The following is a 27,336-nucleotide window of genomic DNA, read 5'->3' as shown; positions in this document are numbered from 1 at the left end:
GGAGCCCATTCCCAGGCATCAGCTGGCTCTGCAGAGGCCAGCCACTTAAAATCCTCTGGGCTGAAGTCAGTGTGTGGGGAGGGCTGGGCAGGAGCTGCCACAGCATCAGCAGTGTGGTCTGGGAGCAGCTCCTGCAGCCTGCACCTGCAGAGCCTCAGGAAGCTTTTAACAGCTGGCTCCAAAGGGTCTGCTGGAGCAGGGGCAGCTTGCTGTGCCTCACTGGGCTTCTGCCAGCCCACAGCAGGCCAGCAGTGAAGCACCAGCATGCAAAGCAGCACAGTGCTCCAGAAGGGAGCTCACCCCAGCCCAGGATGGGACCCTGGGCCCCTCCTGCATCCCCCAGGTCTGTGGCCATGCTCTGAGCAGTCTGCACCGGCTCTGGGATTTCCCCATGCCCAGAGAAAGGTGAAAGAAGGAAAGGCTGAGATGCTGCTGGAGCCCAGGGAAGGAGCTCTGCAGTCCCTCTTGCCACCATGGCCCAGCTGGCCAAGAAGCCCAACAGCATCCTGGCTTGGATCAGCAATAGTGGCCAGCAGGAGCAGGACAGGGCTGCTGCCCCTGTGCTGGGCACTGGCGAGGCCACACCTCCTGTCCTGGGGTCAGTCTGGGGCTCCTCACTCCAAGAAGGACACTGAGGGCTGGAGCAGGGCCAGAGAAGGGCAACAGAGCTGGGGAAGGGTCTGGAGAGCAGGGCTGGGGTGGAGCAGCTGAGGGGGCTGGGGGTGCTCAGCCTGGAGAGGAGGCTGAGGGAGACCTCACTGCTCTGCAGCTCCTGAGAGGAGGCTGCAGCCAGGGGGGGTTGGGCTCTTCTTCCACAGCACAAGAGGAGATGGCCTCAGGTTGCCCCAGGGGAGGTTCAGGTTGGACAGGAGGAACAATTTCTTCCCCTTGAGGGGTTGCCCAGGCCTGGCCCAGGCTGCCCAGGGCAGTGGTGGAGTCCCCAGCCTGGAGGGTTTGCTCCTCCAAAGCTGTGTGGATGCGGTGCCGAGGGCCAGGGCTCCGCGGCGCCCTGGCAGCGCTTTGGTGGTCTGAAAGGGCTTCTCCAGCCCCAAGGACTGTGTGGTTCCCTGCAGAGCAGCTGCACCACTGCCAGTCTGTGCTTTCCAGGCCCAAAGCTCTCAGCTGCAAAGGCAAGGAGGTGGAGAACGTCTTCAACATCCGGACGCCCGAGGATGCCAACCGCGTGGTGAAGTTGGCCACCAGCAGGAACGTGGTGATCGTGGGGGCATCCTTCCTGGGTGAGTGCCCACAGCCACCACACAGTGGTTAGGCTTGGAAGGGACCTCGAGGATCACCCAGCCCAGCCCCCTGCCAGAGCCGGGCACCCAGGGCAGGGCACACAGGAACACAGCCAGGCAGGTCCTGAATGCCCCCAGAGAGGGAGACTCCACCACCCCCTGGGCAGCCTGCTCCAGGCCTCTGCCACCCTCACAGGGAAATCTTCCTCCTGCTTCCATGGAGCTTCTGTGCCTCAGCTTCCACCACTGCTCCTCTCAGGGAGCTGCAGAGGGCAGGGAGGTCTCCCTCAGCCTCCCTTTCCCCACGCTGAACACCCCCAGCTCCCCCAGCACCCCTGGGCTCCTCCCCAGCCCTGCTCCCCAGACCCTTCCTCATCCTCCTGGTCCCTCTCTGGCCCTGCTCCAAGCCCTCAATGCCCTTCTTGGAGTGAGGAGCCCAAAGCTGACCCCAGCACTCAACATCTGGCCTCACCTCCAGTACAGGGGTAGGATCACCGACCTGGTGTGGCCCCTCGTGGGATGGTGGCACCCCAAATCTCCCAACAGAACAGTTCCAACCCCCCAATCCCCCCTCCCCTCCCCCCCCCGGCAGGAGAGGAAAGGCTGCTGCTGCCCCGCGGCCAGCGCCGGGGGCGCCCGGGGCGGGGGGTCCCGCAGCCGCTCGGACCTGCTCCTGCTCTGCAGGGATGGAGGTGGCTGCCTACCTCGCAGAGAGAGCTCACTCGGTGTCCGTGGTGGAGCTGGAGGAAGTGCCCTTCAAGAGGTTCCTCGGGGAGAGGGTCGGCCGTGCCGTGATGAAGGTGACCTCGCGTCCCCCGCCCGGGTGGGGGCGGTGCGCAGGGCAGCCTCTGCTCCTCGCATTCATCGCAGCGAAGAGTTTGTTACCCGCCTTGATCGACTGAGCCGGGAGGGTGGCATCACCCGGGGGCAAGAATGGGCTGTGGCTTCCCTCTCGTGGCGCCCCTGCCGTAGGGCACCGTGGGGACAGAGGCGGTGCCAGCCCCGGGGGCCTTGCCACGGTTGAGGCGAGGCCGGAGGGTGGGCAGGGCAGTGCAAGGGGGCACAAGGAGACGAGGAACAGGACTTGGGGTCCTGATCTCTTCTCCTCTGTCCCCTGCCCCCCCTCCAGATGTTCGAGAGCAACAGGGTGAAGTTCTACATGCAGACAGAGGTGTCAGAGCTGCGGGAGCAGGAGGGCAAGGTGGGTGTGGGCAGGGGCACTGCCACAGCACCCTCCCCAGGCTTCCTTGCCCTTACCGCTGGCCTCCTGCCCTCTGCTCTTCCCAAGCCCCCCTCCCCAAATCCTACCCCTGGATGTGCCCCCCCAGGAGCAAGCGTGCTCCAGCGTGGGGGGTGGTTAGGGCTCCCACACTCCTGCTGCCAGATCTGTGCTCTCCTTGCGTGGCAGAGCTGCAGCTGCTGCTGCGGGGTGGTGGTGCGGGGGCCCTAAGCCCCCTGACGTCGCCCTGCCTCTCCTGCAGCTGAAGGAGGTGGTGCTGAAGAGCGGCAAGGTCCTGCGTGCTGATGTCTGCGTCGTCGGCGTGGGTGAGGGGCAGAGCCCGCGGGCTGCCGCCGGAGGAGCTGGAGGCAGGGCGGCGGGGATGGGGCTCCGGGGGGCTGGGGGTGCTCTGCCAGCCCTGCTCAGCTGCCACACCTGGAGCAAAGCTGGGAGGGGTCCAGAGAAGGGCCACGAGGAGGAGCAGAGGGCTGGAGCTGCTCTGCTTTGGACACAGTTGGGGTTGTGCAGGCTGGAGAGGAGAAGGCTCCAGGGAGACCTCATTGTGGCCTTCCAGGAGCTGCAGGGGGCTGCAGGGGGCTGGGGAGGGACTGCTGAGGGTGTGAGGGAGGGATAGGACTGGGGGGGATGGAGCAGAACTAGAAGTGGGGAGGTTGAGATTGGCTGTGAGGAAGAAGTTGTTGGCCAGGAGGGTGGTGAGAGCCTGGCACAGGCTGCCCAGGGAGGTGGTGGAAGCCTCCTGCCTGGAGGTGTTTGCAGCCAGGCTGGAGGTGGCTGTGAGCAACCTGCTGTGGTGTGAGGTGTCCCTGCCCATGGCAGGGGCTTGGGGCTGGCTGAGCCTTGGGATCACTTCCAACCCTGACGGTTCTGTGGTTCCATGAAAGCTGAAAAGGGCTTTTCTAGAGCCCCCAGCCCAAAATGCAGCTGCAGAAGTGGCTGGAAGCTGGTGGTGGCTGCTGGGGAAGCACCCATCCAGGCCAGGCTTACCTGCTCCGGGGGACTCCCCAAAATGAATGGTGCTCTGATGGCCTGGAGAGCAGCAGGGACCCCAGGGGTGCGGAGGGTGGTGTTGGGGACTCTGGAGGTACCTGCTCCATGGTGCTCCTGGAGCAGCCTGGGGACAAAGGAGTTGTCTGGGCAAGGCGACATCTGTCAGCCTTGGAGGCAGCCCCACAGGGCTTCTGTGTCCAGTCCCTGCCTTCTCCCACAGGTGCAGTGCCAGCAACCAGCTTCCTCAAGCAGAGTGGCATCAACATCGACTCCAAGGGCTTCATTGTGGTCAACAAGGTGAGCCTGGGAGCTCCTCCTGCCACGGGAGGGGCAGGCGAGCCTGAGGCATCCCAGCGCTGCTGATCAATGTCTGATGGGTGAGGGGGGTGAGAGGATGGGGCCAGAACTCTTGTAGTGCTGCCCAGGGACAGGACAGGACAGGACAGGACAGGACAGGGGGCATCTGGCACAGACTGGCACCCAGGAGGCTCCACCTGAGCAGGAGGGGAAAGTTGTTTGGTGTGAGGCTGCTGGAGCCTGGAGCAGGCTGCCCAGAGAGGTTGTGGAGTCTGCTCTGGAGCCTTCCCAGCCCCCCTGGCTGTGCTCCTGTGTGAGCTCTGAGAGCAGTTCCCTGTTTCTGCTCCTCCAGGCTGAGCACACCCCCCCACACCCCCCCACTGCATTCTTCTGCTTCCCCCCTGCAGATGATGCAAACCAACATCCCCGGAGTCTTCGCCGCCGGCGACGCCGTCACCTTCCCCCTGGCCTTGAGGAATAACAAGAAGGTGAATGTCCCTCACTGGCAGATGGCTCACATGCATGGTAGGTGCCCTGCAGTCCCTTCCCTCTGCACCTGCACCTGCTGAGGGCACCTGCAGCCCAGAGAGCCGAGCAGAGCCTGGGCTGCAGCAAGAGAAGTGTGGCCAGCAGGGCAGGGAGGGGATTCTGCCCCTCTGCTCCACTCTGCTCAGACCACAGCTGGAGCTCTGGGGCCAGTGCTGGAGCCTCTGTGCCAGGAAGGATCTGGAGGGGCTGGAAGGTGTCCAGAGCAGGGCCAGGAGGAGGAGCAGAGGGCTGGAGCTGCTCTGCTGTGAGCACAGCCTGAGAGAGTTGGGGTTGTGCAGGCTGGAGAGGAGAAGGCTCCCAGGAGACCTCCTTGTGGCCTTCCAGGATCTGCAGGGGGCTGCAGGAAAGCTGGGGAGGGACTTTGGAGGGTGTCAGGGAGGGACAGGACTGGGGGGGATGGAGCAGAACTAGAAGTGGGGAGATTGAGATTGGCTGTGAGGAAGAAGTTGTTCCCCAGGAGGGTGGTGAGAGCCTGGCACAGGCTGCCCAGCCTTGGCCCATGTGCTGCTTTCCCTTCTTGGTGCTGGTTGCTCTTTGATTGGGTTTTAGCCTGAGCAGGTCTTGTCCCCCCTGCCCTCAGGGACTGGAGCTGTTAGATCTCAGAATCGCAGCTCAGAGGATGTCAGGGGATGGAAGGGACCTCTGGAGGTCTTCCAGCCCAAGCCCCCTGGCATAGAGGAGCAGAGACTCCAGCACAGGGCACACAGAACACATCCAGATGGGGCTGGAGAGGCTCCAGAGCAGGAGACTCCACAACCTCTCTGGGCAGCCTGCTCCAGGGCTCTGGCAGCCTCCCAGGGCAGAAGTTCCTCCTCCTGCTGAGCTGCAACCTCCTGGGCTGCAGTCTCCATCCCTTGCCCCTTGGCCTATGGCAGGGTGCAGCTGAGCAGAGCCTGTCCCCTCCCTCCTGCCCCCCAGCCCTCAGAGATTCAGAAGCATTCCTTAGATCCCCTCTCAGGCTTCTCCTCTGCAGACTAAGCAGCCCCAGGGCTCTCAGCCTCTCCTCCCAGGGCAGTGCTGCAGTCCCTCACTCATCCTGGGAGCCTCTGTTGGGCTCTCTGCAGCAGCTCCCTGTCCCTCCTGAGCTGGGGAGCCCAGGGCTGGCTGCAGTGCTCCGGGTGAGGTCTCAGCAGGGCAGAGCTGTGCTGCCTTCCTCCAGCTGCTGGCTGCACTCTTCTCAGTGCCCCCTGCCCAGGACCCCATTGGCCTTCCTGGCCCCCAGGGCTCATTGCTGCCCCGTGGAGCCCTCGCTGTGGCCCAGGCACTGCCCGGGGGCGCGGAGCCCCTGCCTCAGCCTGCCCTCGCCCCGCAGGCCGCGTCGCCGCGCTCAACATGCTGGCCCACGGCGCGGAGCTCAGCACCGTGCCCTACCTCTGGACGGCCATGTTCGGCAGGAGCCTTCGCTACGCCGGTGAGACCCCCGGGGGCTGCCCCGCGCCCGGCTGCCCCGCGCCCGCCGCCGCCTGCCCTCTGCCCCGGCTCTGCCCCGCCTCAGGGCTGCGGCATCCCCCGCGGAGCGCCAGAGGCAGGGCTGCGGTCGTGAGCGCTGGGTGCAGTGGCACAGGCTCAGGGCTCGGGCAGCCTGCCCCAGCTGAGGGCTGTCCCTGCCGAGTGCAGGGGGCTTGGGCTGGGTGACCTTTGGAGGCCCCTCCCAAGCAGAGCAGTCTGTGGTACTTCTCTCAGCAAGAGGCTCAGAGAACCTGTTCCCTGCACAGGCTGCCCAGCCTGGAGAGGAGGAGCCCCAGGGGAGACCTCATTGCTCTCCTCACCTACCTGCAGGGAGGTTGCAGCCAGCTGGGGCTTGGTCTCTCCTCCCAGGCACCCAGCGCCAGAACAAGAGGACACAGTCTCAAGCTGTGCCAGGGGAAGCTTAGGCTTGACCTTAGCTCTTCCCAGCAAGAGAGCTTGGGATGTGCTGCCCAGGGAGGGGTGGGCTCAGCACCCCTGGGGGTGTTTAGGAGCAGCCTGGCTGAGGCCCTTGGTGCCAGGGGCTGGCTGATCAGTTAGGGCTGGCTGATCAGCTGGAGCTGATGGTCTTGGGCCTGGCTGGTTCTGTGCTCTGCAGGAAGGGGATGCTCTCTGCATGCCCTCACATGCTGGTGCTGGCCTCTTGGTAACTGCAGGATGCTCCTCTGTAGGTCTGGGCTGACACAGGTCTCAGGGTCTAGCCCTGGGGTCAGGGAGCTGCTGCTGAAGCCTCTTCTCTGCCTTCCAGGCCACGGGGAAGGATTTGATGATGTTGTCATTCAGGGGGATTTAGATGAGCTGAAGTTTGTGGCATTTTACACCAAGTAAGTGCTCCTCTCCTGGGGGGGCATGGCTGCACACAGCCCTGCAGGGGAGGTCTGCCCAGGGCAGAGCAGAGGGCAGGATTCTCTCTCTCCAGCTCTGCCCACACTGCTTTGGGTGCAGCCCAGGCTGCCCTTGGCCTCCTGTGCTGCCAGTGCCCACTGATGGCTCCTGCCCAGCTTCTCCCCCCCCAGGACCCCCAAGTCCCTCTCTGCAGGGCTGCTCTCAGTCTCATCACCCCCAGCCTGGACTGGTATTGAGGGTTGCCCCAACACAGGGGCAGGACCTTGTTGAACCTCCTGAGGTTCTGCTCAGCCTCCTCTGCAGCCTGTCCAGGTCCCTCTGGCTGGCCCCCAGCCCAATCCTTCATCCTCTCACCCACAGCACTCTGCCTGCTTCACTTTTCTCCTCTCCTGTGCTCTGTGAGGAGCAGCTCAGGGGTGGGGGAGGTGATCAGGGAGGGGATGTGGGGCAGCACAGCTGAGTGTCCCCCAGGGAAGTCCTGACTGCCCACTCCTCCACTTCCTGGCACAAGGCAGCAGCTGCTGAGAGCTATGCTGATGCCCAGCTTTGTGCCCACCATCAGATCCACCTTTGCAGGGTGTCTTCCCCCAGGGTGCCCAGAGCTGTCTCCATCCCATGGGCACCCCAGTGATGTTGGGCACACAGCATGTGAGCAGCAGTGAAGCACAGCAGTGCCAGCTCTGAGCCCCCTCCTGCCCCTTGCCAGGCGTGGTGCTCACCCTTGGGCTGCACCTCTCTCTTTTGCCTCCCTCTTCTCCCCAGCATGTTGCCTCTTGGGTGATGGAGCTGGGGCTGCTCTGACTGCTCTGCTGTGCTCTGCCCTGCCCTAGGAGTGATGAAGTGGTGGCTGTGGCCAGCATGAACTACGACCCCATCGTGTCCAAGGTTGCTGAGGTCCTGGCTGCCGGCAGGGCCATCCGAAAGCGCGACGTGGAGTGAGTAGAGAGGCTGCAGGCAGCAGCGGTGCCAGGGCAGGGGGCAGCACGGGCAGGGGGCAGCACAGGCTGAGCACAGTGAGGCAGGACCCCAGCAGGCTCTGGGCAGCTCTTTCCTGCTTCTCTCCACTTTGTACTCTTCTCACATCTCCCTTCCTGCCCCCTGCACTCTGTCCCCCCCAGTGCTGCTCTCCAGCTGCCTGCAGCTTCGGCGTCCTGCACACAGGACTCCCTCCACCAGGATCCAAATGACAGGACCATAGAGTCCCAGACTGACTCAGGCTGGAAGGGAGCTCTCAAGGCCATCCAGTCCCTCCCCTGCAGCCAGCAGGGACATCCCCAACCAGAGCAGCTTGCTCAGAGCCCCAAACAACTTCACCTCAAGGGCTCCTCCCAGCCACCAGTGCCCAGGGCACTGCTGTGCCAATCATCTCCGGTACACTCTGCAGCGGTTCCTGGCCACCCAGTTAGCTGCTGGGAGGGAGATGGCATCTGATGGGCAGTCTGGTGGTGAGGGAGCTGTTGCCCCCCCGCCCGTGGTGAGGGCTGAGTGAGCCTGGAGGAGGCTGGACCTGACTGCCTTTTCTCTCTGTCCCCTGCTGCTCTCGCACCCTTTAGGCTGTTTGTCCGTCACGGCAAGTACGTTGGGGTTGGGATCCCGGGGCGTGGAGGGCTGGCAGGAGGGGGGACAGGCAGCCCCCGGCCTGGGCTGTGCCCCCAGTTCCTGGATGGAACACTGGCTGCAGCTGTGGGCTCGCTGTACAGCCCTCCTCGGCGGCGCTGCTGCTGTGCCGGGGGTGGTGCCAGGGGTAGTGCCAGGGGTGGTGCCAGGGGTGGTGCCAGGGGTAGTGCCAGGGGTGGTGCCGGGGGTGGTGCCAGGGGTGGTGCCGGGGGTGGTGCCGGGGGTGGTGCCAGGGGTGGTGCTAGGGGTGGTGCCAGGGTTGGTGCCAGGGGTGGTGCCAGGGGCGGCAGGAGCCGCGCCGGGGGCGGGCGCTCACGGCTGCTCTGGCAGGGAGGTTGAACCTGATGGTCTCCGGAGGTCCCTCCCAATTCCTAACATCCTCTGATCCCCTTGGGAGGGTTCTGGTGTGGAGATCTGATGGGGGTGGGACTCTGCTCAGCCGCGGCCACGCCTCCCGCGGGGGTGGCTTTCCGTGGGTTGGCAGCTGGGTGCCAGGGGTGTTTGGTCTTACACCAGTCCTGCCTGCACTCGGCTCATGTGGAGCTCAGGATCTTCACGGGAGTGACCCGGGAGTGAGGGTGGGGGGAAGGGGCACTGCCATCCTGCCCGGGCTTAGCCGTGCCCTGCTGGGATGGGGACTGCGGACCGAAGCCAAGGGCAGTGCCCAGGCACCGTGTGGGCGTGCTGGGCACCACCTCGCAGCGCCGCTGCTGGCTTTTGCCTTTTCCAGAACGGGAGACATGTCCTGGCTCACTGGGAAAGGCTCCTAACTCCGCTGCTGGCCGTACCCTCGGGATGCCAGGCTGGCCACGGGCAGCAGACGGGATGGCAGCTCCACGGGGACGCAGGGGCACCGCGGCTTCGAGACCTGGGTGAGCCCCGCGCCCGCCGCTCGGCCTCCCCAGCGCAGCGCCGCCGGCTCCTCTGCCCCGGCGCTGCGGGGCTGTGCTGCCCGTGGGCGCTGGACAGGCAGCCCCCGGCGAGAGCAGGCCCTGGCAGTAGGCATGGGCGAGGCAGGGGTGCTGCTGGAGGGCTGAGGGGTCCCCAGCAGCGGGTACCCCACCTCAGCCTGGCGCCGGTGGCTACCGCAGCGCTCTCCCGCATGCTGCTCGCCCCCAGACCTCCTCCGCTGCCGGCAGCGCTCTCCCGGACGCCCCCGGCCCCCGCTCCGCATGGCCGCAGCGCCTCCCGCAGCTCTCCCCGTGCCCACCCGCCCTGGGGAGCGCCTCGGGGCCGGGGGCAAAAGATGGGGGTGGCACCAGGGGGTCTCCATACACAGCCTGTCACTGTGTTTCGCATTCTCCCTTCCCCAGGCTGGTGGCCCCCATCCAGCCACCCCCACAGAGGTGGCTCCTTGCCCGAGCTCTGGTACTCATCAGTGTAGTCATCTACCCCCCCCTCACCCCCACCCCCTCCCCAGCATTTCCCTGTGCCAGAGCAGACAAGGGCTGGAGCACTGCTCCCCATCTCTCAGGGACTGGGTTGGGCTTGGCAGCTGCTGGTGAGTCCCTGAGGTGCAGAGGTGTGACAGCCAGCCTGCAGCCCCCCAGGCTTGGTGACCACCCTTGCAGCCAGCCTGCAGCCCCCAGGCTTGGTGGCCACCCTTGCAGCCAGCCTGCAGCCCCCCAGGCTTGGTGACCACCCTTGCAGCCAGCCTGCAGCCCCCAGGCTTGGTGGCCACCCTTGCAGCCAGCCTGGTGCTGCCTCTACCCTGGAAGGCTACCTCGGGGGTCAGTGCTGCTTGGCTGAAGGAAGGGAAGCCAGGGGTGGATTTCTGGCTGCCTCTGGCCTCCCTGACCTTCCTCCTGCTGCCTGTGGACAAAGCTGCACTTCCCAGCCCAGCTTTCCCTGTCGATGCTTGGCTGCTGTGCTTCCTGCCCCTTGCTGGAGGAGGAGCTTCCCCTCCAGCGCAGGAGTGGAGCTGGCCAGCCCGCAGCCCGGTGCCCGTCAGCGCGGCGGAGCTCTGGGCTGAGAACCCTGCTTGGAGAGCCTCCAGTGTCCCCGTGGAGGATTCCCTCCCCCCCAGCAGTGTTTTAGCCTGAGCCCAAAGCAGAGGATTTCTATTTTTGGTTGATTCACCCCTGTGAATTAAAGCAGTGCTATTCTAGGGGGCTGCCTCATCTCTGATGCCTTCCCGGGCCTGGGCTCATCGCTGCAGGTCAGCCCAGCAGGCTGATCAGCTGCAGGCACCTCCTGTGCAGAGGCTTCCCATTCGTGCCCCCCTCACCCGTGCTGCTTGCCAGCCCCCACAGAGGTTGTGGCAACAGAAAGAGCTGGAATCCATCTGTGTCCAGGGCTGGGCTGCCCAGCTCAGGAGAGACAGAGATCTGCTGGAGAGAGTCCAGAGGAGGCTGTGAGGATGAGGAAGGGTCTGGAACAGCTCTGTTGTGGAGAAAGGCTGAGAGCCCTGGGGCTGTTGAGTCTGGAGAGGAGGAGGCTGAGAGGGAACCTGATCAATGTCTATCAATGTCTGAGGGGTGGGGGTCAGGAGGCAGGTGCCAGGCTCTGGCTCCAGCCCCAGGTGAGGGCTTTGGGCAGCACCTGGCAGTGAGCTCTGCAGCTTTGTTCTGACTTTAGCAAGCAGAAGAAGCTTCTTTTCATTTGGCTTCGTGTGCCCCTGGCTAGTGCCCGGCCCTGGAGGACCACGTTTACAGTGCCCCTGCCCAGCACTGGCAGCAGCTGCTCTGAGCCACCCTCTGGGGGGGGCTTGGAGGTGAAGATCATGAGAGGAGACCACGCCTGTGGGGTAGGGCTGACCCTGCCTGTGGGGTAGGGCTGACCCTGCCTGCGGGGTAGGGCTGACCACACCTGTGGGGTAGGGCTGACCCTGCCTGCGGGGTAGGGCTGACCACACCTGTGGGGTAGGGCTGACCCTGCCTGTGGGGTAGGGCTGACCACACCTGTGGGGTAGGGCTGACCCTGCAAGGCCCCAGAGCAGCTTCCTCTTTCCCTGCCATTGGCCTCCAGCTCAAGCCACACCTGCCCCCCACTGCCATCCCCAGGACCCTCAAGCCCGGGCGGGTCCTGGGGACACTGAGCAGTGGGGAACCCCATGGGGCATCAGCATGAGCTTGGTGTTGGGAGCACTGCTCCACGGCTCTGGAGGCTCCAGTGAAGCCTTTCTGTGGAAGGGCACCATCCCCTTCCCCGGGCATCCTAGCGCCAGGGAGGGCTCAGCAAGCGTTGGGTTGGCACCACCTGGCTGGGACCTGGGGTGCGGTGGAGCAGAGAGCTGCCCACAGGGTGCTGGGGCCGGGGCCAGCGCCGTGCCCCCGTGGCAGTGAGGGGCAGGACTGCCGTAGGGGAGGCAGCCTGCAGCCCTGCGGCTCCCGTGCCGGCTTGGTGCCCCCGGCAGGGGCTTTCTCCCTTCCCCTCGCCCTCCTCCCGCCTCGGCAGCCCTGTCCCCGGGAGCTGGCCCTGCGCATGAGCCTGACCTGGCATCCCGCTGCTGACCCCCGGGCTAATCCCGGCTGAGCCGGGCCGGGCTGAGCGGGGGCTGCCTGGCCGCCATGGCTGCGCGCAGCCCTCTGCCCCCCAACCTGCGCCGCGGGCTGGCAGCCTTCAGCGGCTCCCTCTTCATCAGCAACAAGACGTGGGACAGCGGCGCTGCCCACAGCTACCACCCAGGTACGGGCAGCGGGGCTGCAGGAGGGGCACCTGGGGGGGCAGCGGGGGGCCGCGGCTGCTCTCGCTTCACCATAGCGACCCTGCCCAGCACAGCACCGAAGTGCCAGCAGCTCCCAAGGGTCCCCGCAGCCTCCCACCCCTGAAGGGGAGACAAAAGAAGGGTTTGCTGCAAGCAGCCCTTTGTGCCATCCAGACACCCCTGCCCCTGGCATGGCAGAGGCCATCACTCTCCCCCTGCATGAGCTGACAGCCTGCAGAGGCTGCCTCTGGGCAAAGACCCCCTGGTGCCCACCCTGCCCATCCTGCCCAGCCCACGAGGTGCTGGCCAGCCTGCAGAGGCTGCCTCTGGGCAAAGACCCCCTGGTGCCCACCCTGCCCATCCTGCCCAGCCCACGAGGTGCTGGCCAGCCTGCCTCTCCAGATGCTGCTCTACTTCAATGTCTACTACTTCCCAGTCTGGTGCCTGGCCGAGGGGATGATGCTGCAGCTGAAGGTACAGTCCCACGGGACAGCTGGTGGGGAGCCTGCTGCTGCCCAACCACCCTGGGCATGCAGGGGCCACACTGAGCTGGGCAGAGGGCAGAGGGGAGCCTCTTCAAAATGGAGAGGTCCCCACAGCCATGCCCTGGCAGAAGATTAAACTGGCTGAGAGGAGGTCTGGCCTCTGGCTCTTCAAAGTGGGCTCCCAGGAGACCTTCTTGAGGCCTTCCAGGATCTGCAGGGGGCTCCAAGCAAGCTGGGGAGGGACTGCTGAGGGTGTCAGGGAGGAACAGGACTGGGGGGGATGGAGCAGAACTAGAAGTGGGGAGATTGAGATTGGCTGTGAGGAAGAAGTTGTTGCTCAGGAGGGTGGTGAGAGCCTGGCACAGGCTGCCCAGGGAGGTGGTGGAAGCCTCCTGCCTGGAGGTGTTTGCAGCCAGGCTGGAGGTGGCTGTGAGCAACCTGCTGTGGTGTGAGGTGTCCCTGCCCATGGCAAGGGGCTGGGGCTGGCTGAGCCTTGAGCTCCCTTCCAGCCCTGAGAGCTCTGTGGTTCTATGACTGTGACAGCAACCTCCCAGCTTGCCAGGCAGGGAAGGATAACCTGGGAGGGCAGAGTGGGCAGGGCTGGGCACCAGCACAGGTAGGAGCTGGGCATGGGGATCAGGGGCTGGGAAACCAGGCATGGAGAGCTGGGCACGGGGTGCAGGGCACTGGGCTGGCTGGGACGAGGCTGTGCCCTTGTTGCAGTACCACCTGCTGCCTTGGCACTACCAGTTCCTGCTGGTCACTGCCTTCCTCATCCTCTCGCTGGCTGAGTGCTCCCGCCTCTACCTGGGCTACGTGGGGAACCTGCAGCAGAAGGTAAGAGCTGTCCCTCTGCCCTGTGCTCAGCAGGGCCCGGCCCTGCTGGGGAGCTGCCACTCTGCTGTCCCAAGTGCCCACCACTGCCCGCCCCTCCTGGAGCCATCCTGGGAGGGAATCACTTGTGCGGGCAGGGCCTGGAGGCAGGGGGCGCGGCAGACCCCCGGCTCGGGGCTGCCCTCCTCCCTGCGCTGCGGCTGTGATGCTCCAGCCTCCGACTCCTGCAGGTGCCCGAGCTGGCCGGGTTCCTCCTGCTCTCCGTCCTGATCCAGCTGCCCCTCCTGCTCTTCCTGCTGACCGACAGCCACGTCCCGCTGCTGCCGCTGGAGGTGGCCGTGCACAGCCTCCTCCTGACCTTCCTCGGCGCCGAGATCGCCGCTGCCTTCCTGGCACTGCGGACCATGACCAAGCAGCTGGCCACAGAGTTCTACCTGCGGCAGCTCAAGGGCGCCAGCAGGGGGCAGCCGGCGGAGGGGAGCAGAGGAGGGCTGGCAGCTGAGATGGGGTGATGCTGAGACCCCCACAGCCCTGTGGTCAGTCCCAGCAGGGAGCATTAAACGGTGCTTGGGGCCCCAGGCTGTCTCCAGACAATGTGGTTTTGAGCTGGGCAGCTGGTGGGGTTCATAGGATCAGAGGAGGTCAGGGGTGGGAAGGGACCCCCAGAGGTCATCCAGTCCAAGCCCCCTGCCAGGGCAGGAGCAGAGACTCCAGCACAGGGCACACAGAACACATCCAGGTGGGGCTGGAGAGGCTCCAGAGCAGGAGACTCCACAACCTCTCTGGGCAGCCTGCTCCAGGGCTCTGGCAGCCTCCCAGGGCAGAAGTTCCTCCTCCTGCTGAGCTGCAACCTCCTGGGCTGCAGTCTCCATCCCTTGCCCCTTGGCCTATGGCAGGGTGCAGCTGAGCAGAGCCTGTCCCCTCCCTCCTGCCCCCCAGCCCTCAGAGATTCAGAAGCATTCCTTAGATCCCCTCTCAGGCTTCTCCTCTGCAGACTAAGCAGCCCCAGGGCTCTCAGCCTCTCCTCCCAGGGCAGTGCTGCAGTCCCTCACTCATCCTGGGAGCCTCTGCTGGGCTCTCTGCAGCAGCTCCCTGTCCCTCCTGAGCTGGGGAGCCCAGGGCTGGAGGCAATATTGAGGTCTCACCAGGACAGAGTAGAGAGGCTCTTGAAGCACTCCATGGTCATGGACTTGGCTGTCAACACAGCCTGGTCCACCTGGGGGTGCAGGGCTCAGCACCCCAAAGTGCTCAGGTTCACCCCAGGGCCGCATTTGTCCTGCCTGAGTATCAGCCCTGGCAGGAGCCAGGGGTGCAGGAGCCACTGCAAGCCCCAGCAAGCAAGCACCAGCCCAGGGCTGCTGCCTTCATCTCAACTCCTTGAACCCTCCCTGAGCACAGCCACGGCGGGGGGCTGAGCCCTGCCGCTGGCAGCTGCAAGAGCTGCCCCAGGAACCCCTCACAGCCCCACCCCGGGGAGAGACTGGGCAGAGACACCTCCCACTCAGCAGCTTTATTGCGTTGCCCCTCCCTCCCTCCCGTGCCCAGGGGCTGCCCGCGGGGTGCCCACAGTGCCCTGCAGCAGGCTGCTTCGAGGCTGTGGTGCTGGGTGTGGGCAGCTGCTCCCCAGCGAGCTCCGGCTGCCGCGGCAGCGCTCCGGCACGGCTGCGCTCCGGCACGGCTGCGCCCGGCACGGCTGCGCTCCCGCACGGCTGCGCTCCCGCACGGCTGCGCCCCGGCACGGCTGCGCCCCGGCACGGCTGCGCTCCGGCACGGCTGCGCTCCCGCACGGCTGCGCTCCGGCACGGCTGCGCTCCGGCACGGCTGCGCCCGGCACGGCTGCGCTCCGGCACGGCTGCGCTCCCGCACGGCTGCGCTCCGGCACGGCTGCGCTCCGGCACGGCTGCGCTCCCGCATGGCTGCGCTCCGGCACGGCTGCGCTCCGGCACGGCTGCGCTCCCGCACGGCTGCGCTCCGGCACGGCTGCGCTCCCGCATGGCTGCGCTCCGGCACGGCTGCGCTCCCGCACGGCTGCGCCCGGCACGGCTGCGCTCCGGCACGGCTGCGCCCGGCACGGCTGCGCTCCCGCACGGCTGCGCCCGGCACGGCTGCGCTCCCGCACGGCTGCGCCCGGCACGGCTGCGCTCCCGCACGGCTGCGCTCCCTCCCCAGGCGGTCCCACGCCGGGAGCTGCCCTGGGATGGTTCTGTGCTCCGGGAGCCAAGAAGCTTCTGCTGCCCCTTGCTGCAGGAGGGGCAGAGCCTGAACCCCAGCAGTGGGGACACAGCTGAGCCCCCTCCAGCCGCAGCACAGCCCTGGCCCGGGCGCACCTCTGCCTGGAGGTGGCTCTGGAGCTGAAGGGAGCTTGAGGTGGAGGGTCCTGGGTGTCCCTAAACTGCAGCCTCGGCCTTGCCTTTAGGAGGTTTTGCCTGCAAAATCCAAAGGGACATCCTGGTGTGCCAGGGACGGGGGGGCAGCCCAGGCCGGGGGGCAGCCCAGGCCGGGGGCCCAGAGCCCCTCTGCTCAGAGTCCCCACTCCACCCCTGGCTCCAGATCACACCCTGGGAGCAGCTTCCTGCTGGCAGGCTGGGGGCAGCCCTGGGGCAGCTCACTGGGCACCTGGGCATCTCTGTGCTCAGGGGCTCCTGAGGCTTGGCCACACTGTGCCACTGATGAAGATACAGAGCAGCACTGAAAGCAGGACCCATGCAGGGCTCAAGCTGCCCCTGAGCTGCCATCAGCAGTGGCACTGTGCCAGGGCCACGCTGCAGAGCTGCCCACTCTCTGCTCAGAGCCTGGCCAGGTTCAGCTTGGAAGGTGGTGAAGAGACGTGGAGCTGGGTTAGGTTGCTACAGGAAGCTCCTCCTTGCTGCCTAACAGCAGCTGAAGCTGTGGCACAGCTTTCCGGGCGGTCCAGGCACCAGCTGGGGCCCTGAGCCTGATGGTATTAAACTTGTAAGAGTCTAACTTCTGCCAGGGTCAGTTCAGAGCAGCCCCCAAGATCCAGAGCTGGGGTTTCAGAACTGCTCCAGCAGGGCTTTCCCTGATCCTGTGAGCTGGGCTGTAACCAAGGCTCAGAAGAGAACGAGATCTGCTTGCAGAGTTGCCCAGGGAGGCTGTGGCTGCCTCCTCCCTGGAGGTGTTCAGGGCCAGGCTGGATGAGGCCCTGAGCAGCCTGGGCTGGGGGGAGGTGTCCCTGCCCATGGCAGGGGGTTGGCACTGGATGAGCTCTGAGGTCCCTTCCAACCCAAAGCATTCCCTGAGTCCCTGACTTTCACTCCAGCCTCACCTCTGCCAGCTGGCTGCTTCCTTACCTCCTCGAACTTCTCCTGCCAATAGACATCAGCCTTTGCATCCAGGTAGAGCAGAACAAGGTCACAGACCACCGTGGCCTGCAGGGAGACAAAGGCAGCAGGGTGGTCAGCAGTGAAGCCCCCCAGGAGCAGTGCCAGCCCCTCTGCCTGGGCTCCCATGGGCCCTCCAGCTGGCTGCAGGCTGAGCTCCAGCCCCTAGCCAGTGCTGAGGCACCAAGCCTGACCTGCCCCTGGCCCAGGCCATCCAGGCAGCTCCCCCAGGTCCGCTTTGACCCAGCCTGCAGCCAGAAGCTGCACAGGAAACCTGGCTGTGATCACCTGGGGTGCAGTGGAGGGCATGGCTGGGGGGACAGGGGGGGTGGGTGGGGAGCCCAGGCTCTCCCTCACTGCCAAAAGGGAGGAGCCACACAAGTGCTGTCCTGGGGGCTGCCCCCATGGATGCCCACACCATGGCTGTGTGCAGCTGGAGAGTGGCTCCCTTCAGAGCCAGGAGAGAAACACAGAGCAGAAGAGCCCTGTCCTGCTGCCCCAGACCCACCCAGGCTGCCACCAACACCACAGGCTGGGTCCTGGCAGCGCTCAGGGAGGCAGCAGGAGCCTGTGTGGGGTACTCACGGCACCAAAGAAGGCGATGCCAGCGCCAAAGCTCACGGCAGCAGGAATGATGCCGAACTTCCCAGCCTGGGCAGAGACAGGGGGGAGGGGGGAGACAGCAGGAGGAGGGTGGTGAGAGGGCTGTGAGACAAGACCCCCCCAGGCAGTGTGCTCAAAGCCAGGAAGGTGCTGGAGGAAGCTGGGGTCACTTATCTGTGCCCAGCTGTGGGAACATGACTGCCATGGCCCCACAGGACACCAGAGCCTGGAGCCCCTGGCCCACGAGGCGGGGCTGAGGGAGCTGGGGGTGTTGAGGCTGCAGGAGAGGAGGCTGAGGGAGAGCTCCTTGCTCCCTCCAGCTGCCTGCAGGGAGGTTGCAGTGAGGAGGGGGCAGCCTCTGCTCCTGGGTGCCAAGGGCCAGGCCCAGGGGCAATGGCTGCAAGCTGCAGCAGGGGAGGCTGAGGCTGGAGCTCAGGAACTCTTTGTGCCCTGGAAGGCTTCTCAGAGCTTGGCAGAGGCTGCCCAGGGCAGGGCTGCAGTCCCCATGCCTGGAGGGGTTTCAGCAGCTGTGGAGCTGTGCTGAGGGCCATGGGTTGGTGGTGCCCCTGCAGGGCTGGGGGGGCTTGGAGCTCTCTGCCAGCCAGCTGTGTTCTGGGACTCTGTGATCTTTGCCGGGCTGCTCCCACCACAAGAGCTTCCAAGCTGCCCACAGGCCTCTCTGCCTGGCCAAACTCACCTTGCCTAGAGGGAGTTCACAACACCCTTGTCCCAGCCTCGAGGGGGGCAGCCTCCCCGCCCGGCGGCACCGGGAAGCTTCCCTCCAGAGGGGAGAAGCTTTGTGCTGCACTGCTTGGCAAGCTCCGGGGAGAGGTGAAGAGCTCAGCAGGGTGGGCAGAAGCGATGCCAGCAGGAAGCCAAGGGGCTGGCTGCAGGAGGGAGCAGCAGGGAGCGGTGTGAGGAGGCAGCCCTGGGGCAGGGCCCGGGGGGTACCTGCCCGTGCACAGAGATGTGGAAGCGGAGGCCGTAGAGCTTCAGCAGGGTCCGGCACAGCCGCCGCTGGGAGTCCCAGTAGTAGGAGGCAGTTCTGTGGGAGACACTGGAGCAGCTCAGAGAGCAGTGGCAGCTGTGTGCCAGCAGTGAGGGGAAGGCACTGCAGTGCTGCCTGATTGCTGAGGCTGCAAGGTGCCTGTGCACCCCCTGGGCCCTCCAGCTGGCGAGGGCATGGGCGATGCACACGCTGCCATGGCTGGCACCGGCGTCCACTCAGCACCCAGGCTGCTGTGTGCCCAGGGCAGGCCAGGATGGCTGTGGGTCCCCCCACACATCCCCTTGCTCTCAGGCAAGTAGCACCTTGCAGAGCCCAAAAAGAGAAGGGCAGAGAAGGGCAACAAGGCTGGGGAGGGGTCTGGAGCACAGCCCTGGGAGGAGAGGCTGAGGGAGCTGGGGTTGCTTAGCCTGGAGAGGAGGAGGCTCAGGGGAGACCTTCTTGCTCTCTGCAACTCCCTGAAGGGAGGTTGTAGTCAGGCACCCAGCACCAGAACAAGAGGACACAGTCTCAAGCTGTTCCAGGGGAAGCTTAGGCTTGACCTTAGCAGGAAGCTCTTCCCAGCAAGGGAGATTGGGATGTGCTGCCCAGGGAGGGGTGGGCTCAGCATCCCTGGAGGTTTTTAAGAGCAGCCTGGACGAGGCCCTTGGTGCCAGGGGCTGGTTGATCAGTTAGGGCTGGCTGATCAGTTGGAGCTGATGGCCTTGGAGGTCTCTTCCAAGCTGGCTGGTTCTGTGGCTCTGGAGTGGGACCTACCCCTGGGGCTGAGCTAGCGCTGCTGGCTGTCCCCAGAGCACCCCTCAGGAAGCCCAAGCTCTCAAACCACTGCTGCCTGCTCCCCCCCGGGCCGTGCGGCCCCGTCCCAGGCTCCTCACCTGAAGTTGTACCTCCGGTCCTGCAGGCTGAAGGAGTACTGCGGCTGGCAGCGGGCGGCGGCGCGGTCCAGGTCGCAGTCCCACTCGATGCGCACGGCGATGCTGCCCCCCTGCAGCAGGAGCGGCGTGGCAGGCACGGCTGGCCTGACCCCCCTGCAGCCTGACTAAGGGCTGAGGCTTCCGGGGAGCTGACCTTGGCCCGGGAGCTCTCGCCCTGCCTCTGTGTGGTACAAGGACTCAGCCCTGCCGCTGAGCAGGAGCTGGGCACAGGGCCCCTCGGTGCAGTCCCCTGTGGAGGCTTCTGCCGTGGGTCTCCCCGCAGCGAGTGGCCTGGCAGGCAGATGCCCTCCCCTCAGACTGGGACCTCCCCTAAGAAGCCCTCCCCCCCACTTTGGTGAGTGGCATTTTGGGTACCCCGCGGGGGGAGGTTGTCCCTCTCTGAGTGGCTGAGTGCACAGTGTGGTTCAGCTCCCCCTGGGCTGGCTCCTGGGCACCCTCCCCAGTGCCACCCAAACCTGAACGGTGTGGGCCAGGAGCTGCCATAAACCCACCCTTCGGGGGGCTGCTGCCCTCTGCCTTGTGGGGGCCTCCAGGACAGGCAGGAGCTCAGAGTTCAGAACCATTTAAAGAGTCACAGCAGGGTTTGGGCTGGAAGGGACCTTTAGAGCTCAGCCAGCCCAACCCCCTGCAGCCCCCAGGGACAGCCCCAACCAGAGCAGGCTGCTCACAGCCCAAACAGCCTGAGCTGCACTGGTGCCAGCCATGGGGCACCTGCCACCTGCTGAGCTCTTCTCTGTCCAGACCGTCACACACCACTCCTTCCCTCAGCACCTGAGCCCCCCCAGCCCCTAGCTCACTTCCTTAGGGAACCTGGAGACATCTTCCATCCTTTGAAAAGCACAAGTACCAGCAGTGCAAGGTCTCCAAAGCTCTCTCCAGCTGCCTCCACCATGTCATGGACACGGAAAACAGGGCAGGAGGGGCTGAGGACTGGGTGGTAGGTGCAGCTCTTGAAATAGCTGGGGTCACTGGTTTGCAAAGCATTGCACCTGAGACAGGAGAGAGAGGCCCTCTCATGGGGCTGCCAGGGAGCAGGGCTGGCAAGGTGACCCTCCTGCTGCACTGGGACCACCAACACTCCTGCCTCCAGGGGACAGAGCTGCTGCCTCTCCCAGAGCCCCAGCTGGAGAGAGGGGGAAGGGAAACTGGCCCAGAGGAATCACCCCTGGAGCTCTCACCCTTAGCAGCCCCTGCCATGGCCCTGCCCCTCCCTGCTCCCTGCTCCACCTCTGTGCTTCTCCTTCCTCAGCACCCAGCTCCCACCCCACTGCTGTGGGTCCATGTTCCAGCTGGAGGTGGAGCTCTAGAGGTGAGAGCAGGAGCAGTGCAGCTGCCCCAGGCCATGCCCCCTGCCAGAGCAGGAGCAGTGCAGCTGCCCCAGGCCATGCCCCTGCCAGAGCAGGAGCAGTGCAGCTGCCCCAGGCCATGCCCCCTGCCAGAGCAGGAGCAGTGCAGCTGCCCCAGGCCATGCCCCTGCCAGAGCATTGGCAGTGCAGCTGCCCCAGGCCATGCCCCTGCCAGAGCATTGGCAGTGCAGCTGCCCCAGTCCATGCCCCTGCCAGAGCAGGAGCATGTGAGGCCAGTCTGTGAGGCCAGTCTGAGGCCAGTCTGTGAGGTCAGAGCAGCCTTTCTCCAGGCTTCTCTGAGACCATTTTGGGGACTAAACTGCAACCCAAGCTGGAGCCAGATGAGCCCTTGGCACCAATAGGCCTTGCTCAGCTCTGTGCCCTGGGTGCCCCCAGCCTACTGCTCTCACATCTGCACCAAAGAGCTGCTGAAGCAGGCAGCCTGCTCCTGGAGCTGCCATCCTGGACCTTAACCACCCTGCCTGGCTGGCAGGGGGCTGCTGGGCCTCCCAGGGGAGCTGAGAGCAGGGGAGGGGCAGGCTGGGGGGCGACGCTCACCTGGAGAAGCTGAACTTGGTGAAGTGGACAGTGTTCCTGATGAAGAGAGTGAAGTTCTCTGCCTCAGCCAGGAGAGGTTTCCTGGAAGGCAACCAGCAGCAAACTCCAGCCATGCTCCATGGCCAAGGCTTGTGCCTGGCCCTCACCCTGCAGTCTCTTCCACCACCCCAGGACTGCAACAGACAGCTCTTGGGTGGAGCTCTCTGGGCTTCACTGATCAGCAGAGCAATGCCAAAGACCTCCCCGGGCCTGCTGCCCCTCAGGCCCCTGGAAGCAAGCGACCGAAGCCCCTGCTGCCTGCTGCCCCCTCAGCCAGCAGCTCACCTGGGCAGGGTGTTGTTCTCCACAGGACACCAGGCATGGACCTCACAGGTGGAATGGGAGCTGTTGAACATCACACATCTCCCAGTTCTTATCCCTGCAAGTGAGAGAGTGTGCCTCATGCACTCACCCCTTTGGAAATGGCTTCTCCTCAGCAGCCCTCCTGGGATGCTTGCCCTGACCACAGGCTCGTCCTGGCCTCCCCAGAGCCTCAGCCATGAAGCAGCAGGGAAGAAAAGCCAGGCTCTGCTCCAGCAGCACCAACTCCAGCAGCCAACAGCACAACCAGCTCAGCCTTGCAGGAGCTGTGCCAGCAGCCTCTGCCCACCCAGCCCTGACAAGGGTCACTGCAAGGCTCACCAGGAGCAGCTGGCTGGAGAGCACTTCCATGCACAGGCACAAAAGGCACCACAGAAGCACCTGTGGGGATCTGCTGCCCCCAGGCACGAGGAGCTCCATGCTTTTGTAGCTTGGTTTTAGTGGAACACTAAGTACCATTGCCAGCAGCCACCGGGCTTCCCACGGGACAGTCTGCATCTGCCTTGCACTGGGCATCCAGGACAGAGGGGCTCTGGGGGGGACAGGGAGAGGCTCTCACCACGCTGCACAGCTCCTGGGGCAGCCCCAGCGCTCAGCCACGCTGCCCTGCTGCTGCCTCCCAAGCCTTACAGAGAGCTCCACCACCCCCAAAGCCTGGGCAGGCTCCAAGCAGCGAGGAGAAAGGCAGCTCCAAGGTGCCTGTGCTGCCAGCAGAGCTCTGTGCAGGGGCTCTGAGAAGCTCAGGGCTGAAAGATTTCTCTCTGTAGGCACAGGGTGCAGAATGACTTTAAAGTCTTGTTAGAGGCCACTGTGGGTGCCCAGCTCTGAACAGCTCTGCAGCCATGTACCAGGGGCAGGTCAAAGTCAACCTTCTTGGAGAGCAAAGCCCCCAGGAGCATCCATGTGAGCAAAGAAGGCTTCTCCCCAGAGCTTCCACCCCCCTCATGCCCCTGGGACATGGCTCTGCGCTGCTTGGGGTGGGACCAGTGCAGGTGAACATCCTCACAGGAGCATCTTGTGAGACCTCACCTCCAGCCCTGCCTCCAGCTCTGCTGTCCCCAGCAGGAGAAGGACTCAGAGCTGCTGGAGAGAGCCCAGAGGAGGCCACAAGGATGCTCCCAGGGCTGGAGCAGCTCTGCTGGGAGCACAGGCTGAGGGAGCTGGGGCTGTGCAGCCTGCAGGGGAGAAGGCTCCAGGGGCACCTCAGAGCTGCTGCCAGCACCTGAAGGGAGCCTGCAGGAAGGCTGCAGAGAGACTTCTGCTGAGGGGGTCTGAGCCAGGCCAGGGGGAAGGGTTTGGAGCTGAGGCAGAGCAGGGTCAGAGTGGAGCTGAGGCAGAAGTTCTTTAGTCTGAGGGTGGAACAGGCTGCCCTGTTGTGGCTGCCTCCTCCCTGGAGGTGTTCAAGTCCTGGTTGGATGGGGTCTTGGGCAGCCAAGGCTAGTTGAGAGGTTGCAGCAGATGATCCCTGAGGTCCCTCCCAAGCTAAAGCACTCTGTGGCCAGCATCTGCAGCTGGCATTGCTGAGCACAGCTGAAGTGCAACGATCCCTGAGCCCCAGAGCTTGCACTGGGCAGGGCAGATGCACTCTGCACAAAGCCTTCTGGCTCCAAGTCAGCTTTGATCATCCCCATTAACCTTCAGGTACATTGCAAAGAGCGGTGGAGAGCTTCCAACCACTCCAAGCACTGGAGATCAGCACTGAGAGGTCTCCCTAAGAGACAAGGCACAGCTGAGCCACACTCCTGAGCTCGGCACAAACCCAGCCTGCCCTCTGCCTGGGTGCTGCCGCTGGTCCCACGCAGCTCTGACATCCACAACACTCAGCACCCCTCCACAGCCCCCCAAATGTGAATGAGCTACAGCCCCACAGCCAAGAACTGCTGGAGAGCAGCAGGAGGAAAAGGCTGGGGCCAGACTCCTGGCAGTGGTGCCCAGGGAGAGGCCAAGGGGCAGTGGGCACAGACTGCACCCCAGGAGGTTCCACCTGAACAGGAGGAGAAAGTTGTTTGGTGTGAGGGAGCTGGAGCCTGGAGCAGGCTGCCCAGAGAGGTTGTGGAGTCTGCTCTGGAGCCTTCCCAGCCCCCCCTTGCGCCTGACCTTGCTGAACCTCAAGAGCTTCCCCTGGGTCCACTTCTCTAGCTTGCCCACCCAAAACCTGGGCTGCTTCTCCTCTCCTGCAGCCCTGCCAGCAGCCTGTCCCCAGGGTCAGCTGAGGAGCAGGATCAGGCTGGGCACAGCCGACCACAGCAAAGCCAAAGGCTCCATTAGCACAAAGAGTGCTTGGCTGGGGCACAAGGTGCCAGCAGCTACTTATCTTCAGAGACATTGGCTCCTGTCTGCCAAGAAAGGTGCAGGCAGGGTTCTGCTGAGGAGCTGGCCTGTGCCCAGCCTTAAAGGGAAGCAGAAGTTGGCTGACTGGGGAACCACCCAGATTTTCTGCCCTGTTCCTCCAAAAACAGGAGTCCAGGCTGCAGAGCAGAGCAGCCCTGCAGCAGGGGGTGGTGGAAGCATGACTCCGGGAGAACCAGGAAGACTGGCAGGACAGGGGCAGGGGAACTGGAGCAGCAAGGCAGAACCCAAGAGCACACAGAGGAGACTGAAGGAGGAGGACAGGGAGCAGAGGGCTCAGCAGGGTACAGGGCTGGTGCCAGCGGCACAGCAGTGGGGCAGCCCAGCTCAGCCTCCCCAGAGCAGCAGAAACCCTGGGCAGGGCACACAGTGTCACCAGCCCTCAGGAGCTGGTGAGGCCCCAGCAGCAGTGCCCATTGTCCTTCTGGTCACCACTTGTGATCCTGCCCAGGCTGCCTGGATGCATGCAGGGATGGCAGAGAAGTGGAGTGAGGGGGCAGGGCCCATGGAGCAAGGAGCGGGAGGGGAATCAGATCTGGTTTTAACTTTCCCTTTGGTCTTGCACTGCCTCTGCTGGGTTCCTGGAGAGCTACAGGGCAGCAGCACCCCTGGGTCTGGCCCCACAGCAGCAGCACTGGGTCTGGCCCCACAGCACCCCTGGACGTGACCCCACAGCAGCACCCCTGGGTCTGGCCCCACAGCACCACCACTGGATGTGACCCCACAGCAGCAACACCACTGGATGTGACCCCACAGCAGCACCCCTGGGTCTGGCCCCACAGCACCACCACTGGATGTGACCCCACAGCAGCACTCCTGGATCTGGCCCCACAGCAGCAACACCACTGGATGTGACCCCACAGCAGCAACACCACTGGATCTGGCCCCACAGCAGCACCCCTGGGTCTGGCCCCACAGCAGCACCCCTGGACGTGACCCAGCAGCAGTGCTGGCCCTGGGGACAGCCCAGCTCCCTCACCTCGGGACAGGTGCCCTGGGCTTGCTCTGCCGTGGCGATGAAGTTGGTCACCAGGAACAGCACACTTCCTCCCTAGGAGGCAAGCGGCTGCCTTCAGCAGGGGGCTGCCCCCTCAGCCCCCCGGCAGCACAGCAGGCAGCCAACTCCCTCCGCCTTCGGGAAGGGGTGAGAGGGGTGGGGGCCGCTCACCGCAGCTGCCTCCAGCCGCCCCTCTTCCCGGGGGGCCGCAGCCCTACCTGCGCAGGCTGAGCGTAGTCGGCCACGTCCCACAGCCGCCGTCCCGCGGCCCCCGTCCCGGCCGCCGCAGCGCCCTTCAGCTTGGTGACGACGGCGGCGCGGGGGGCACGGTCCGTGTCCTGGTAGCCCTTCCGCACCAGCAGCACCCAGCTGCGGAGGGGCAGGGGGAGGAAGGGGTGGAGGGGGCGCCGAGGGGAGCGCCCCGTCACCGCCGGCAGGGCCGGGGCCGGCGAGGGGCGGCAGGAGGGGGCTCGCCCTTACCCGAGCAGGTAGCCCAGCACGGCGAGCTGGAGCAGGCGGTGCAGGAGCCCGACCCGGCGGTTCCGCGTCAGAGAGAACTTCAGCGTCTTGTAGTCCAGCAGGTCGCGGCACGGCTCCGCGCACGGCATGGCGGAGCGGCTGCGGAGGATGAGGAGGATGAGAGCGCTGCGGAGGATGAGGAGGATGAGAGCGCTGCGGAGGATGAGGAGGCTGCGGAGGATGAGAAGGATGAGAGGGATGAGGAGGATGAGGAGGATGAGAGGGATGAGGAGGATGAGGAGGCTGCGGGGCACCGGCCCGGGCTGCCCCGAGCGCCTCTCACCACGTCCTGAGCAGCTCTGTCACCCCCTCTGCAGCGCTGCCACGCCCCTGCCACGCCCCTGCCACGCCCCTCAGCTCTGCTCCCCCCTCCCCATTATTTTTCGCTTTCCAAGCCTCCGGGGGCTGTTTTTCTCTCCACCCCTGTCCTGCTCTCCCCACTCCTCTGGTCTTCAAGCACGCCCACGGCTTGCTCCTGTGCTTGCTGCAGCCCATTCCTTTCCTGCCTCATGGGAACCTCACAGAGCCCCTGCAGAAGAGACCGCACAAAGCTCCAGAAGCTCTGGGAGGGGTTGCAGAGAGAGCAGAGCTGGCAGCTCTGGCAGCAGAGCAGAGCAGCAGGCTCCAGCTGGCTGCAGGCCAGGGCTGGGGCAGGGCAGGGGTGACAGTGTGGGAAGCTACCTGGCTGCTTGGAGTCAGCTCTCAGAGGAGAGCAGGCTGGAGGATGAGGCAGTGCTCAGCCCCCAGGCAGGAGCTGCAGGCTGGCTGGGAGGTTGGATTGTCTCTCCCTCTGCTGTTTGCAGGCTGTGTCAGGGAACACATCCTGTTCCCTGTGCAGCAGCTTCTGGTTTGTGCTAAACAAGGTACTGAATAAAATCATCTCACAGCAGGGCAGGGGCTGGAAGGGAGCTCCAGAGAGCAGCCAGGGCAGCCCCTGCCAGGGCAGGGCACCCAGGGCAGGGCACCCAGGGCAGGGCACCCAGAGCAGGGCACCCAGGAGCACAGCCAGGGGGGGCTGGGAAGGCTCCAGAGCAGACTCCACAACCTCTCTGGGCAGCCTGCTCCAGGCTCCAGCACCCTCACACCAAACAACTTTCTCCTCATGCTCAGGAGGAGCCTCCTGGGTCCCAGCTCATCCCTGTGGTTCCTTGTGCTGGGCACCACCAGCCAGAGCCTGGCACCCCCCTCCTGACCCCCACCCCTCAGACATTGATAGCATTGATCAGGTCCCCTCTCAGCCTCCTCCTCTCCAGACTCAGCAGCCCCAGGGCTCTCAGCCTTTCTCCTCAGCAGAGCAGTTCCAGGCCCTTCCTCATCCTCACAGCCTCCCCAGTGATCCCTGTCTCTCTCATGTTGTGGTTTAATTGCCTGCCTGGAGGCAACAGAGAGAGAGAAATGCCCAAACCAGCCTGAGCTTCCTTTCAACACTTAAACTTCATCCTTTTAACTCTTCACCTCTTTGCCTTCATGTCTTTTGTTTTTCCTCAGGTGAAAATCCTGGAAGGGGAAGTGCAGACAGCTTGGGATTAAAGGAACTTCCAACCCTCTGGAACCATGTCCCTGGCCAAGGGGCAGCTGCCTCAGCCAGAGGCCTGGGGGTGGGAAATGTCCTCACTCCTATTTTTAAACCCTGGGAGCTCACATGGAGTTTATCTCTTCAGATGAGAGGGCATGCCATGGGCCCCTGCCTGCCCAGCAGCCACCTCTGGGCTGGGATCACAGTGTCCTTGGAATGAAGAGAGTAAGCCACTGCCTGTGGCCATGCTGCTGTGGCTTTGTGCCCCCTCGAGTCCTTTCCCTTTTCAGAGTGCAAGGTCCTGCCCCTGGGGCAGGGCAGTCCCCAGCACAGATCCAGGCTGGGCAAGGAATGGCTCAAGAGCAGCCTGGAGGCTGCCAGGTGGTGACAGAGTCCCCAGGAGCCAACACTGGTCCCTGGCAGCCCAGAGGCAGCTGAGAGCTGAGCTGCAGCCAGAGCAGGGAGAGAGCAGCACAGGGAGGGGATCCTGCCCTCTGCTCTGCTCTGCTCAGCCCCCACCTGCAGCACTGCCTCCAGCTCTGGGGCCCCCAGCACAGAAGGACCTGGAGCTGCTAGAGAGGCTCCAGAGGAGGCCACAGA

At 64.8% G+C, this 27,336-nt stretch overlaps 3 protein-coding genes across 10 annotated transcripts in view; 2 read left to right on the top strand and 1 right to left on the bottom strand.

The window, feature by feature from the left end:
• The window catches only part of AIFM3 (AIF family member 3), a 31,817-nt gene extending 21,469 nt beyond the window's left edge, over positions 1–10,348 (top strand). For 4 of the 7 annotated variants that reach the window (XM_068161897.1, XM_068161899.1, XM_068161898.1 and 1 more), the window contains 10 exons: positions 1,108–1,238; positions 1,923–2,038; positions 2,368–2,439; positions 2,720–2,783; positions 3,686–3,762; positions 4,170–4,287; positions 5,624–5,722; positions 6,527–6,602; positions 7,455–7,559; positions 7,743–8,162. In XM_068161897.1, coding sequence (XP_068017998.1) covers positions 1,108–1,238; positions 1,923–2,038; positions 2,368–2,439; positions 2,720–2,783; positions 3,686–3,762; positions 4,170–4,287; positions 5,624–5,722; positions 6,527–6,602; positions 7,455–7,559; positions 7,743–8,055 — 1,171 coding nt within the window. In that variant the 3' untranslated portion in view covers positions 8,056–8,162. The other 3 variants (XM_068161901.1, XM_068161902.1, XM_068161904.1) reach the window with 3 other exon arrangements.
• Positions 10,349–10,432: 84 nt separating this feature from the next.
• Positions 10,433–13,776, top strand: LOC137453008 (transmembrane protein 17B-like). Its single transcript, XM_068161905.1, has 4 exons — positions 10,433–11,868; positions 12,258–12,361; positions 13,096–13,209; positions 13,437–13,776. The coding sequence occupies exons 1-4, from the start codon at positions 11,751–11,753 to the stop codon at positions 13,716–13,718; spliced, it is 618 nt and encodes a 205-aa protein (XP_068018006.1). The 5' UTR covers positions 10,433–11,750; the 3' UTR covers positions 13,719–13,776.
• A 1,587-nt stretch (positions 13,777–15,363) lies between these two features.
• Positions 15,364–25,523, bottom strand: P2RX6 (purinergic receptor P2X 6). 2 transcript variants are annotated; one of them, XR_010990217.1, is made up of 13 exons: positions 25,182–25,386; positions 24,920–25,070; positions 24,684–24,755; positions 21,812–21,887; positions 21,320–21,413; positions 20,996–21,076; positions 19,939–20,080; positions 19,032–19,141; positions 18,102–18,195; positions 17,133–17,198; positions 16,518–16,595; positions 15,534–15,632; positions 15,364–15,447 (listed from the first exon to the last, which is right to left on the bottom strand). XR_010990217.1 is itself a non-coding variant. In XM_068161896.1 (13 exons), exons 2-13 carry the CDS (start codon positions 25,307–25,309, stop codon positions 15,594–15,596), a joined length of 1,131 nt encoding a protein of 376 aa, XP_068017997.1. In that variant the 5' UTR covers positions 25,310–25,319; positions 25,504–25,523; the 3' UTR covers positions 15,511–15,593. The 2 variants fall into 2 exon arrangements, 1 of the variants encoding a protein (XP_068017997.1); XM_068161896.1 differs by lacking the exon at positions 15,364–15,447 and adding an exon at positions 25,504–25,523 and having other exon boundaries at positions 15,511–15,632; positions 25,182–25,319.
• Positions 25,524–27,336: the final 1,813 nt, after the last annotated feature.

The sequence above is a fragment of the Melanerpes formicivorus genome, unplaced genomic scaffold, assembly GCF_026170545.1.
Source record: "Melanerpes formicivorus ecotype bairdi unplaced genomic scaffold, bMelFor1.0.p_v2 SCAF_60, whole genome shotgun sequence".
Classification (NCBI taxonomy): Eukaryota; Metazoa; Chordata; class Aves; order Piciformes; family Picidae; genus Melanerpes; species Melanerpes formicivorus.
This window is presented reverse-complemented; position numbering and strand designations above follow the sequence as displayed.